The sequence below is a fragment of the Pelodiscus sinensis genome, chromosome 2 (assembly GCF_052426305.1).
Source record: "Pelodiscus sinensis isolate ZL-2025 chromosome 2, ASM5242630v1, whole genome shotgun sequence".
In the NCBI taxonomy this organism is placed as follows: Eukaryota; Metazoa; Chordata; order Testudines; family Trionychidae; genus Pelodiscus; species Pelodiscus sinensis.
Window position 1 is genome coordinate 234,143,757 of NC_143053.1, and position 13,367 is coordinate 234,157,123.

Genomic DNA, 13,367 nt, shown 5'->3' on the forward strand with positions numbered 1-13,367 from the left:
CAGAGGGGTGGCTGATGGCTTGGAGTGGAGCAGCTCTTGGAGGAGGTGGCGACCTCCGGGGAGGAGCAGGACTCAGAACTAGGAGACAGGGCCGGCCAGCAGACTCTGGGGCCAGGCGTACATGCTGCCAGTGCTGCCTGCGCAGCCGCAGCGTCTCCCGCGGCCCTTTAAATTGGCAGGACGGGGCTAGGCATTGCCGGGGGCGGGGAGGAGCAGGAGAGGAGACAGGGGCAGCCAGCAGGCTCCGGGGTGCTTTGGTGCTGCCAGCTGGCTGCACGAAGCCGCGGCATTTCCTGGCGTTTCCCAGGCCACGGCCCTTTAAATCAGCGAGACGGGGCTAGGCGTTGCCAGGGACGGCACCGGCTGCTTACCTGAAATGCCGGCCCTGGCGAAATGCCGCCCCAAGCACCTGCCTGATTTGCTGGTGCCTAGAGCCAGCTCTGCTTATAACAGCACAGTCTCAGACTCAAGCACCTTAAGTCTCAGAGTAGGTTGCTTCAAAGACAGGAGTTATAAGAAGACTCATATCTATCAGAGGAAATTCCAGGAGTCAAATACAATTAGGAGTAGATATGTAATAAAATATATTTAACAAAAACTGACTTGCTGCAACAATAATTTCGCTTGCAATTTTATTACAACATCAGCATACATAGTTAAAAGTGAGTGCTACAGAATTGGTCCATTGTGTGGTATGCATACACAATAAATATCTGATATGTCTCCCTCCTGCCTTATATCAGCAAATAGCTGAAATCCCCAATCCCAACCTTTTTTGGTAAGGGAAAAACAAATTTTCAAAAAATTGCTGAATATGAACAACTCTTCATATATAGATTGAAATTTACCCCTGCATTCACATATACAATTCCTTGTTTTCCAAGGCCAGATGTATCACTACATATGAGCGTAGGCTCTTGGCCAAAAGACTCTCTCTCCTATCTTAAGCACAATAGAAAATGACAAATGCCATCATGAGATACTTTTTATAAACGCTGAACTATCTTTGCTGTACCCAATCAATCAGATTATTCCATCTTTCTAATATAAACTAAAGCTGGGGTGGCCAACCCATTTAACGAAGAGAGCCAAAACAGCAGCAGAAAAAATGCGAAGAGGAGCCGCAAAAAGAAAGAAAAAAAAGCTCCCCTTAACAGAATTGTCGAGAAAAAACAAACAAAAAAATTTAAAACACAAATTTTTTTAAAGGAGGCTGCTCCTTTAAGAAGGCATCTTGGATGCCATTTTTTAAAACCCCGGAGCTCCGACCCCGTAAGCACAGGTAAGTTGGGGGAAGGCGGGAACTGGCGGGGAGCAGGGGCCATGGGGGGGGCATGTGAGTGGCTTTGCGAGCCTCACTTTTGGCGAGCACGAGCCACATGCATCTCACGAGCCGCGGGTTGGCCATGGATGAACTAAAGCCTACTCTTAACACACTGAAAAAACGAACCAACATATATGATTGTCTTGCAAATTGGATAATGAATAAACTTTAAGGTAGATCTGATTGACCATTTTACCACATATTTCAGGAACTTTGTGCTTTTTTCCACAACTGCTGTATGTGCGCTGAACTCTAAGTTCTTGCTAAATAGTCTTTGTAGAAGTAATAGCAGCTCAGGATGTAATTTTTCCCTTTTCAGGAACTGATGCAGTCCCCCCATTCAGATTTTTATTTTGAACTTTTAAAAGTTTATACACATACAGAGGGGAGCAAACAGTCTCCATGGGCCCCAGGCAACGTAGGAGGAGTATCTCATGCTTCTGGAGGAGGTAGAGTCTTGGGCAGAAAGGGGCAGGGCAGCCTGCCCTCCATACCACTCAGAGCGTGGCACATACACCCTGTCAGTGATCTGGGAGATATGTTTTTTTTTTAATATATATATATATATATATATATATATATATATATATATATATATATATATATATATATATATATATACATACACACACACACACACACACACACACACACACACACTTTCAAATAAACCTATGAAGTAAGGAATGTTATTTCACTACTCCACATGTATACTTAAGAAAGGGTGATGCATCACCATATTTTAAGGCCCACAGAAAAAACATGCTATGCAATGCTTATTGTATGTTTGAAATCTCTGGATCTGATTCACTATCAATATGATTTGGATACAAATATGGAGAAAACCTATTTTTCTGGTTTTGATGAAAAGCAGAAGTTACTGACAGATTTCTCTCTCATTCTATGACCTGTCCACTAAAGTTTTTGTTTAATGAATGATTTTCAGTTCTTGAGCTTTTCTATATCTAAAATATTCCTCCCTTCAGTGACTGCACAGGAAGTACAGTCAAATCAGTTAACAGGAAACACCTTTTTTGCCCCCAGTTTGGTTCCAATTAATAAGAAATAAGACAACTGCAGACTGCATTTGGTTTCTGGAACACTATTTGGAATTGCCACCTACCAATGAACAATCAAATTTTCAGTGATTGCTACACAAGCCCAATTAAGCTCATAAAACCAAATGAAATTCATAATGGAACACACACACAGTCTCTAAGGGTATGTCTACACTACAGCACTAATTCGAACTAACTTATTTTGAATTAGTTAATTCAAAATAAGCTAGTTCGAAATAATGCATCTAGACCCAAAAACTAATTTGAATTAGCGTTTTGCTAATTCGAAATAGCGCATCCACACTGATTGGACTCTGGGTCGCATTTAAGGGCAGCTGAAACCGGTTCCTGCAGGGCATCAGGTCAGTAGTTGTTTATGTGGCTGCTATCTGAGGCTCGTGCTTAAAGGAACCCTCCTGGACAGCAAGTTCTCAGCTTTTCCACTTGCCTGCCTACCTCGCCGAGGGACAGCAAAGCGTTTTCCTATCCGCCTGCCTGTGTCGGTGGTTTCCATTGGAGCCACCACCGCAGTTAGCACCATGGAGCCAGAGCTCGCCCTGAGCATGCTGCTCCAGTTTTTGGACTTGCTGCTGCAAGCGTGCCAGCAATGGCTGGAAGCTGCCTGGAACCATCTGGTGCACGTCAAGCCCCTGCCTCTCCCCCTGGCCTCTCTGGAGGCCATGGAGGAGCTGCAGCAGCGCCTGGACGCCAGCGTGCCCCGCTGCATCCGGCGTATGGACACCAGCAATGACTGGTGGGACCACATTGTCCTGGAGCGCTGGGGAGACCAACAGTGGACACAGAACTTCAGGATGAAGAAGGGCACTTTCCTGGAGCTCTGCGAGTGGCTCGCCCCTGCTCTGCGGTGACGGGACACTCGCATGAGGCCCGCCATCCCCCTCCAGAAGCGTGTGGCTATCGCCCTGTGGAAGCTCTCCACGCCGGACAGCTACTGATCTGTTGGGAACCAGTTCGGCATGGGGAAATCCACCGTCAGAGCAGTGCTCATGCAGGTACAGCACTCACCGGCCACTGGGGAATGGGCCGCCCCAGGGAAAACAGGGGGGGGAGGAGGCGAAAGCGCTCCGCACATGAGGGTTCGGTCTGTCCTGGCCATACTACACACCGCCCGTGGCAGCCAGGATCACAGCGGGGGTTGCTTCCAGGAGTGGGGTGCGGGGCAGTGCCAGGGAACAAACACTCCCAGCCACCCGGGTGCCCCAGTGATTTGCGGTTTTGTCTCTCTCTCTGCAGGTGGTCAAGGCCATCAACCGGGTGCTGCTCCCCAGGGTGGTCCGCCTCGCCGACCCGGACGCCGTCATCCAGGGGTTCAGCACCATCGGCTTCCCCAACTGCAGAGGAGCCATTGACGGGACGCACATCCCCATCCATGCCCCGGAACACCAGGCCTCCCTGTATATCAACCGCAAGAGTTACTTCCCTGTGATCCTGAAGGCCATGTCTGACCACCGGGGCCAGTTCATGGACATAAATGTGGGCTGGTCCAGCAAGGCACACGACGCCAGAGTGTTCTGCAACTCCTCCGTCTGCCAGAGCCTGCATGCCGGGATCTTCTTCCCCGACCGCCACATCAGGGTCGGGGATGTGGACATGGACATGCCCGTGTGAGTGGTGGGGGATGCGGCCTAACCCCTACAGCCTTGGCTCATGAAGTCCTACATAGGACACCTCAAGCCCTCCCGGCAGGCCTTCAATGCCAGGCTCTCCAGGGCCCACATTGTGGTCGATGGGGCCTTTGGCCGACTGAAAGCATGCTTTAGGTGCCTCCTCACCCACCTCGATCTCACCGAGCACAATATCCCGCCTGTGGTGGCAGCGTGTTGTATGCTACACAATTTATGTGAGCAGCAGGGGGAGACTTTCCTGCCAGCCTGGATGGCTGAGGCTGACCGCATGGCTGGCCAGTACGCACAGCCCCGCACCGCCGCCATCCAGGAATACTAGTTCAGAGCCCAAACAAAGAAAAAAAATCTACTCACTTATTTCTGTAAGCATAAAAATCAACAACTTTTAACACTCTGACAACACAAAAATGGTGAAACAATTAAAAAAATCAAAATAAAACTACTCCTTAGGACAAGCCTGGGAAATGAAAGCCAATAACAAGCACTTACAAAGAAAACGAGAACTTACAAAATTGAAAATAACTCAATCTTAACTACAATGCTGTGGTATGTGCACAATTCAAGATTTCATGTTGCTTATATCCCCTGATATATGAATATTGTCTCTGTCTCGGGGAAAATGGCATCATACAATTTTCTTCCCATTGGCTCAAGCTCTTAACAGCATTACAACCCACAGTCCCATTCTATCTTGCAATGCCTGATCATGTTAAAATGGCAGATTTAGTGATATTCAAAATAAGCATTCATTTGCACAAAACAAAGCTGAAGACAGGTACATTGTGTTTGGAGATCAAACATCAATATTTGCATGTCAGATACCATTGCTAGTAGGGATGTTTGACATACTGTAATTGAATAGTCACATAAGTGTTCAAAATACTATCGGTTACATGACCACTGGATAGTCTCCAGGAGTGGCGCTGGCAGCCAGTGCGCTCCTGGCACCACTCCTGGGGAGCTCCCTGCCACCACATGCTGCTGCCTCTGTATCAGAGCAGCAGCGCGAGTTGGCTGGCAGAGCCTTCCACGAAGGGAGCCAGTTTAAAAACCAGCTCCCCGCACAGCTCAGCTAATTGCCTCCCAGTGCTGCTGCCTCTGTATCAGAGGCAGCAGCGCAGGGTGGCAGCCCCTGTGTAAGTCCGAAGGGGATGCAGCCTTGCCTGCCATCCCCATGTTGCCACCTCTGATAAGAGGCAGCTGCATGGGGAGAGGGGCAGTACTGTGGAGCCGGTGCTGAGGGAAACCCACTTTTAAGCCAGCTCTCCCGGCACTGGCTCCTGCCTCTCTCACCCCCGCCTCTGTAGGAAAGAGTGGAAGAAAGAGGAGGGGAGGGACAAAGGAGAAGTCCGCAGAGCCAAAACGTGTGGGGAGCTGGCTTGAAAGTGGACTCCCTATGCGTATCAGCGCCACCCTGCCTCCCTCACCTTCCGCACCACTGCCTTTCTATCGGAGAAAGCATCATGAGGGAAAGGGAGGCAGATCCGGTGCTCATGGGGAGCTGGCTTTTAAGCTAGCTCTTCCCTCCACCCTCCCACCCCCCGCTTGCTGCCTCTGATACAGTGCGGGGGGAGGGGGAATGCATTTAGACCACAAGATTAACCGATAAGCCTAGTCTTATCAGTTAGTCGTACAGTTGAATACACACTGACATCCCTAATTGCTAGGACTAGAAAAGATTTTTGCACAATGATTACATTTTATTTCACTGATGACCCATGTCACAAGCAAGAAGCTAACTGTACGAGGAAGGAGTCAGCTAGCAATTTGTTTAAAACAAAAAAGAACTCTGCCCAGCTTGATCTACTATACTGTAGTACACAGGAGGACAGTAGAAGTAATTATCTAAATTTTTCTTCCCCTATTCTTGAATAGAGAAAAATCCATTTCCATTTTCCATCTTTAAAGAACACTGAAAAGCTTCAGGGATTTTGCTATTCAGAACTGGTCAACAGCAATGATCATGAATTTGTGTTTCATCTTCTAAATTTGGTGCTTTCTTAATTTTAAGATTAAATAAAGGTTATTGGATGTGGAAAACTGAATTTATGTTGAACTGTGCTGTGTATTTTGAATAGTACTCGATAAAGTATCTTGCTTTTATTCATTAAGGAACACAAATCAATTTATATAATTTCTAGGCAGCTTTAATTTAATTGAATGCTGTCATTTAGATTGTAAATGACTCTTCTGATCAGCTGCCTTAGAAATCAAACAATCAAAAATATAACTCCCTTTTCCTTCCCTTCTGCTCCATCATCACATAGAACAGCACAGGTTGTTAATCCTTTTAAAATGCAGGACCACTCCAATAAATGAAGAACATACACCATTTCACTGTGATATTTCTTACATAAACTTGATCTTTGGCAGTTTCAATATTTGTTCATAGATGATGACTACTCTATAAAATTTCCCCATGTATTTAAATTTTCCACCAAATGTTAAGTAACTCCAACTTTCTCCGCTCTGAGCTGTGTTGACTTCTGCAATTAGATGGCAATCCCCAATCTTTTAATCTAAGATGCTTCAGGTGAGCTGAGTTTTTTAGTTGTATTATTTCTCAATTGCACAGTAGTAATACTGCGCATATGAATAAAATTTTGGGAAAATTGCCAACTATTTTCAACTTATTCTTGCAACAAGTCTGCTACTGAGATTTTATGAAGAAAAGTTTAGAAGCACCGTTTTCATTTAATTTGACTCCTTCAGAAAATTACACATTTCAAATTATTACTTAAGGGGACAAATAGCAGAGAGTAACAAACCATTTATATTAAGACTACTTTGAAATCTGAGTGAACAATATATAAGCCCTTATCTTTTATAATAGCTTGTTAGTTTACAGCAAACTGTGAGAAATTTAAAGCAAAAACTGTATGAATTTAGACCTTCGACTTCCTGCTGGCAAAGGGATTCTTCAAGGTGCATGTAGTTCTGGCATGTCTTATTCTATGGGTCAGAATAACAAACCTTCCTATAAATTACAATGATCCATTCTTTCAGCAAATAGTTTGACTCCTTTCTAAATTAATTGGGAATTATCCTTAAATTGAAGAACAGAATCCTACTTATCACATGAAGCCATAATTCTCTAAGACAGGGCTACTCAACTTTGGAAGCCCCAAGGGCCACAATGATACTCTCAGCACATGCCAAGGGTCACAACTTAAGTGTGGTTGCATACACATGCAAATATATGCTAATAGCTTCTTTCGCACAATGGCCTGGTGCTCGTGGCACCTCCTTCCTGGGGGCTAGAAATGCAGCCAGCCTGTCCACTTGCATCTTTCAGTGCTCACTCTGCCTGGGAGACTCCTTGCCATTGTACTGCGTGTTCCCAGTAGAGACCATGTTCAAAGGATCCCACCCATGGGCAGCATGTTGAGCCCTGCACAAACCCAAACCACACTACGGGCTGCAAACAAACAGGCTGCAGACCGCATGTTGAGTATCCCTGCTCTAAGACAATTCAGAAAGAAAAAAACAATCTTTCCTCTTCTTGAATGTCTCAGTTGTAATTTAGTAAAGGATGGGTAATGAATCATAGATGCAGCTAACTGCTATTTGTATTATATATTTTCAAGTGTCCCTCCATTTTGAGGCCCTAAAGTTCACTGTGGTTTATAGAGTAGGGCTGCCAGATGTCCGGTATTCACCCGGATAGTCTGGTATTTTTGCCTCCTGTCCGGTAAAAAAAAAATTCAGAAAATACCGGACACCTAAGATGTCTGGTATTCTCTGATTTTTTTTCCCCGTCCAGGAGGTAAAAATGCCGGGCACCTGGAAACTGTACAAACACTTAGCGCCCAGCCTCCCCCCGACCCCCCTTCCAAACCCCATCCCCCGAACATCCCCAGCCTTACTTGGTTCCGTAAGGCTGCCAGCACAAAATGGCTGCCAGCAAAAGACCAAGGGGAAGCAATGAGTCCCCTGGGTCTTAGTGCTCAACCGCTCCCCTGTTCCTATCGCTGCATTCACTCCTAAAGGGGACATGCTGTTTTAAGTTTGTTTTATATATACATACACACACACACACACACACACACACACACGTTTTGCTTAATAAGTCTTGGAGTCTTTTTTTTCTCAACAACTTTGGTCCCCTCCCTTTTTTTTTTTCATCTTCAACAGAATTTTTTCCTGGTATTTTGTTTTTGGGGGGGGGGGGTGTATTTTTGTTTCAACCATCTGGCAACCATATTATAGAGGTAGAAATATTTTTTAAACAAGTGCTACTACTGACAAAAAAAAACCTGGGTACATTATTCCTTCTTATATCATCCTAAAACAATCTCAATACAAGATCCTAGTCTTCTTTATGGGAGAGAAGGGAATATATGGGAAATGAGATTTATTTTTTCTTCTGTAAAAATAACTATAGCTCTCCGGCACCCAGTAGCTCAGACAAGGAGAGGTGCTAACATTAGTTATTCCTGTGATTTACTTAAATTAATTGTGCCCATCAAAGGAGAATTTGACAATGTTTAGCTATTTCTGAATGTTACCAGGACCCTCTGGAAAAATTCCTTTCTTCTGTATGCTCAAGAGAAAAAGGCAAGGAATAGAATTCACAAGTATACAAAATAAACCTTGATAGAAATACCAGAGTTCCAAAGGAAGTTCTTGCAATGAGCAATGTTTCTGGGACCAGCATAGGTTAACCATATACCACCTTTAATTTTACCTGGTCTATGAAACCAAACAGCTATATGAAAGCACAGCTAAATTCTGGTGGTTTCTTAGCATTGTCATTGCACTTGAGTTGTTGCCAGATCCATATTCTGCTATTTTGCATGGCCATGGCCATTTCTGGTAGCTGTAGTAGTGTAAGAGATGATCCCAGCTCTAGGGTTGCCAGATGGTTTCAACAAAAATACTAGACACATTTGACATTACAGCACAATCTATATTACATCTTATATAGAAAATACTGGACATTTATATTGTCTCATTTATATTTATATCTTGTTTCCTGAAAAGAAAGCTCAAATACTGGACTGTCCGGTTCAAAACCCGACACCTGGAAACCCTATCCAGCTCAACCACCACACCTGTGTGAAGTACAGGGATATTGAAGACACCAAATGACTTGTTCATACAGGTTGATTGCCCACAACCCAGGCCAGACACAAATTCTTCCCATGTGCTTGATTTTCTTTGTTGCTTATTTCAATTTGCACAATTTCTTACTGTCTTGAGTGCATCCCCCTTCCCCCAAAAAAGTATGTGAAAAGCAGAGGCCTGGAAAGGAAGAGCCAATTCTGAGTGCTATGGGAAACTATTTACTTAAGGTGCAGACACCTTATGCTATGAACTAATACACTCAGAGCATATTTTAAATTGAAAAAAGCTCTTATATGATTCCATACTATGTTTAAAACAGAAGAGAGCAAGTCAGGACAGAAGTGTCCTTTGGACAACCCTATATCTACTTGCAACTTCTAGAACACTGTTTCATAAACAGAGGAAACTTGTTGCTTAGTTATTATTCACTAAGCAACACATGCTTATATTCAGCAGGTTCCAGTTTGCTTATTACTATGCGTTCCAAATTTCATTTATTAAATGAAAAAGCATTAAGTTAATTCAATGAAACCTAAAGGGCTCAGAGGGACATTCAAAAGGATGTTAGTTTGAGAAAAGAAGTAAACAGGATTTCCACCTGCATCCACTTTTTTATGTGTAAGGTTCTTCCCCTCCCTACCCAGCACTGTGCTTCATTCCATTCTCATTATGTGTTTCCTTCCTCTGTTCATGCGCTGTTAAACAGTTCTCAATCTAATTACTTATCCTGCTGATATGAAAACACAAAAGAATCCCACTTCTCCAGGTTCATGAAACTTTACATTAAATTTAATGAGTGGATCATCTCTCTTTTTTAAAAAATGGATCATAAGAAATAAAAGTTTTCCAGGTACAAAAATTCAATCAGTTGAGTATAGCAATTTAAACTGACTTTCATAGGATTATTTATTTACCATGATGATGGATAAAGTGGTCTCGTTACTGGACGGTGTGCAAATCTTCACAAAATACAACGTTTAGTGGTAAAGAGAAGGATTAAATATTAAAAATATGCAAGTCACTGACATTTTCTAGGGAGGTTGCTTTTATGATTACTAATCCAACCTCTTTTCCTGAGGCAACAGCTTACTTAAGTCTTCAATGAAATTCTAATGACTCAGTTGGGTGAACCTCAAAAATCAACACAAACAACACTACAACAGGAGATTGCTTAGAATCTTTGGCACCACTTCTACAATCTACAACACATAATTCAAACAAGAAGAGGTTCCAAATAAGATGATCTACCAATTGTGATCTTCATTTTAAGCCTTTCAATATTCGTAACCATAATATTCTTAATAAAGGAGGGAAAACGGTAGATATAGTTATTTATTTTCTGGTAAGAAAATATTAAAATGGGTAATTTCCATACAGTAGCACTAAAGGCAAATAACAGTTATGACTTTAAAGCTAGAATCAAATGACATGGCACTGGTTCAAAAGAATATTTACAAAATGATATGCAAAAATAGATCCTTATTTAGTTACACAGTTGAATGGGTAACATCGGCTTTTCAACAATAAAATTTACTTAAAATAACAATTTCTAATAAAGCAAGCCTGCTCATACCAGCAATGAAGTAAAGAAAAAGAAAACAAGTGCTCTTCCGAACTCTCTCCACATACTGTATAAATGAGAGTAAGGCTCAAAAATGGATATTTCCTGCTTTCTGTTTTCAGTCTTAAATGCCAATACATATTTACTTTCTACATATCTGATGCTAATACTCATACTTCCAGAACCATAATCATTTGGAAATCTATTTCTTTGTAATGTCTGTGGACTAGAATAAAGGTTAGATTGTTAAAGTAATATATATATATTAATATATATTACCTGTTCTTGCCTCTCCAGCCACTTGTCCACCATGGGATGACTGGCACTTAACGATGAGCGAGCATTGTCTCTCTGAAACTGGTTAGACCAGTTACTAGTATCCCGTGGTAAGCTTCTGTAGCTTTCATCTTTCTATTTTAAAAGAAACAAAGAAAGTGTCTTATAAAAAAAAACACAACCAGTCCTTGCAGATTGACAATGCAGCTGGTTTTTAACATAATATGAAAGACATACTGAAAAAGTAGGTGAATCTGGAAAAATACAGTGGAAAGCTGCATATAAAATTCTATTGCCTTAAGTCTATATAAAGTCATTTAATTGCAAAAGATTTCCTCTTATTTAAGCCAATAAGTTGCAAACTAAGCTAGATGAGATTCTTCATCATCTGCACCAGCTTGTGCTTTCACAATCTCTTCCAACTTCAACTTCTGCTGTATGCGCTGCATAGGCACATATTTTAGCAATTTTTTCCAGGATCTCAGATCAATTTTTCCTTCCTAAAGCCAACTACAAGAGGACACAGCTCAATATTGCAGTAGTACTACCTCATTAATGACAAGCTGTCTACCAAAAAAAATGGACTCAAACATTAACTTCAGCATCAAGGAATCAAAACACGGGGTGAACCAGTCCTAATATCCTTGCAATAAAATTCCTGTCCGAATAAGCATTCATATAACATTTCCTACTACATTAATTTGCCCATGCATTGATCAGTAACAAGAGGCCAAAAATGACTCTGGTTTCTCTGGTTCATTCTTTTCTGCTAAAAGTAAACGCCTATCAAACACTAATACTCTGACCACTTCAAAGTAAATTTCTTGTCCCACCAGAAGTTCATTCCTCTATACAAGGCTATTTTTCCTAACACATTCCCACTGCTGATACTAGCATTTAGCTGCACTGGTGGAAAGAAAAGCAGGAATGCTAATGAAGACCTGGTTCCTACAGCTGCTGGTGCTTTTAGAATGTTACCACCTACTCAGAACAAAGAAAAAAGTAGCACAGAGGTGTACCTAGTTCACACAGCTGTGATCACCAAAAAACTGAGCACATGATTCCAACAACACATTTTAGGAAAACAAGCTAACATAGACAAACCATAGATTTTTTTTTCTAAAATTTTGCATCAACCACTGCAGCCAGTGGCTGTTCTTCAAATGTGGTAGCAACATTGAGGGGGGAAGGATAGCTCAGTGGTTTGAGCATTAGCCTACTAAACCCAGGGTTGCAAGCTCAATCCTTGAGGAATCAAGGGCAAATTTGTCAGGGATAGTACTTGGTCCTGTTGTGAGGGCAGGGGACTGGGCTCAATGATCTCTCAAGGTCCCTTCCAGCTCTATGAGATGGTATATCTCTATATATTAGCTTAAACTGAAGCAAGGGAGGTTTAGTTTAGGTTGGACATTAGGAAAAAGTTCCTAACTGTCAGGTAGTCAAACATTGGAATAAATTGCCCAGGCAGGCTGTGGAATCCCCATCTCTGGAAATATTTTAAGAGTAGGTTAGATAAATGTCTATCAGGGATGGTCTAGACAGTATTTGGTCCTGCCATGAGGGCAAGGGACTGGACTCTATGACCTCTTGAGGTCCTTTCCAGTCCTAGTATTCTATGATTCTATGATTGAGCACTGATGCATAGAAGTCTGGCATTTTATCCAAAGTCTGATGTAGTTGTGCTCTGATAAAAGTTACATAAGAGTACTTACTCTCCTGATGGTCAGGTGGAATCATATCTACAGCAGTATTGCAGCATTATTCCCACCATCAGAGCTAAACTAAAAGCAGGAAATTTTAGGGAGGGGAACAGAACTATTGCAGATGCAATGAGTAGTCCTGTTTCCATATTGAGAGTCACTGAACAAAAAATTAATATAACCTAAACTAAGGTAAGTATGAAAACACATAATCAGGGAACTTTTTTTCAAATAAACATTTAAAAACAAAACAAAAAAGATTAAGCAAACCAGCTTCCTTGGACATGTTAACATGGTGCATATCACTTTAACCCGTAATATATAAAAACACGATTTTTAACAAGGTAGCCAAAGAGGGTCATACAGAAAACTCTCATTTCTTTTGGAGTTGCAGCTAAGAGTCCTCACGAGACTGTTACTGGCATGGATCATAGGTTATAATTAAATGTTCTAATTTTAAAAAAGTATTTCCCCAAACAGCTTTAGGGAAGTGTGGACAAGCATGATTCTATAACATTTGTAATGAGAGCTGATCAGTATAATGCTAGAGTTGTTAGGTCACAACATTACAGCAGTACTTAATAGTAGCATTTTACTGCATTTCAAATTAAAATGCATATGCCAGCAACTTAAGAGACTTAGTGTACTATGGATTCCCCACTGAGTTTTCTCTGAGCTGGAAAAAAAATGGTACAGTGATTTTGCTGTATTTTCAATTTCAGACAATTTGCAACT

The 13,367-nt window shown here is 42.1% G+C and overlaps 1 protein-coding gene across 13 annotated transcripts in view; it reads right to left on the bottom strand.

The window, feature by feature from the left end:
- The window catches only part of PARD3 (par-3 family cell polarity regulator), a 683,059-nt gene that overhangs the window by 339,859 nt on the left and 329,833 nt on the right, over window positions 1–13,367 (bottom strand). For 10 of the 13 annotated variants that reach the window (XM_075922685.2, XM_075922688.2, XM_075922682.2 and 7 more), the window contains one exon: window positions 10,936–11,067. The exons of the other annotated variants lie outside the window; for them this stretch is intronic. In XM_075922685.2, the coding sequence (XP_075778800.2) occupies window positions 10,936–11,067 (132 nt within the window). The remainder of the gene's footprint in view (window positions 1–10,935; window positions 11,068–13,367) is intronic. 13 annotated transcript variants of the gene reach the window in all.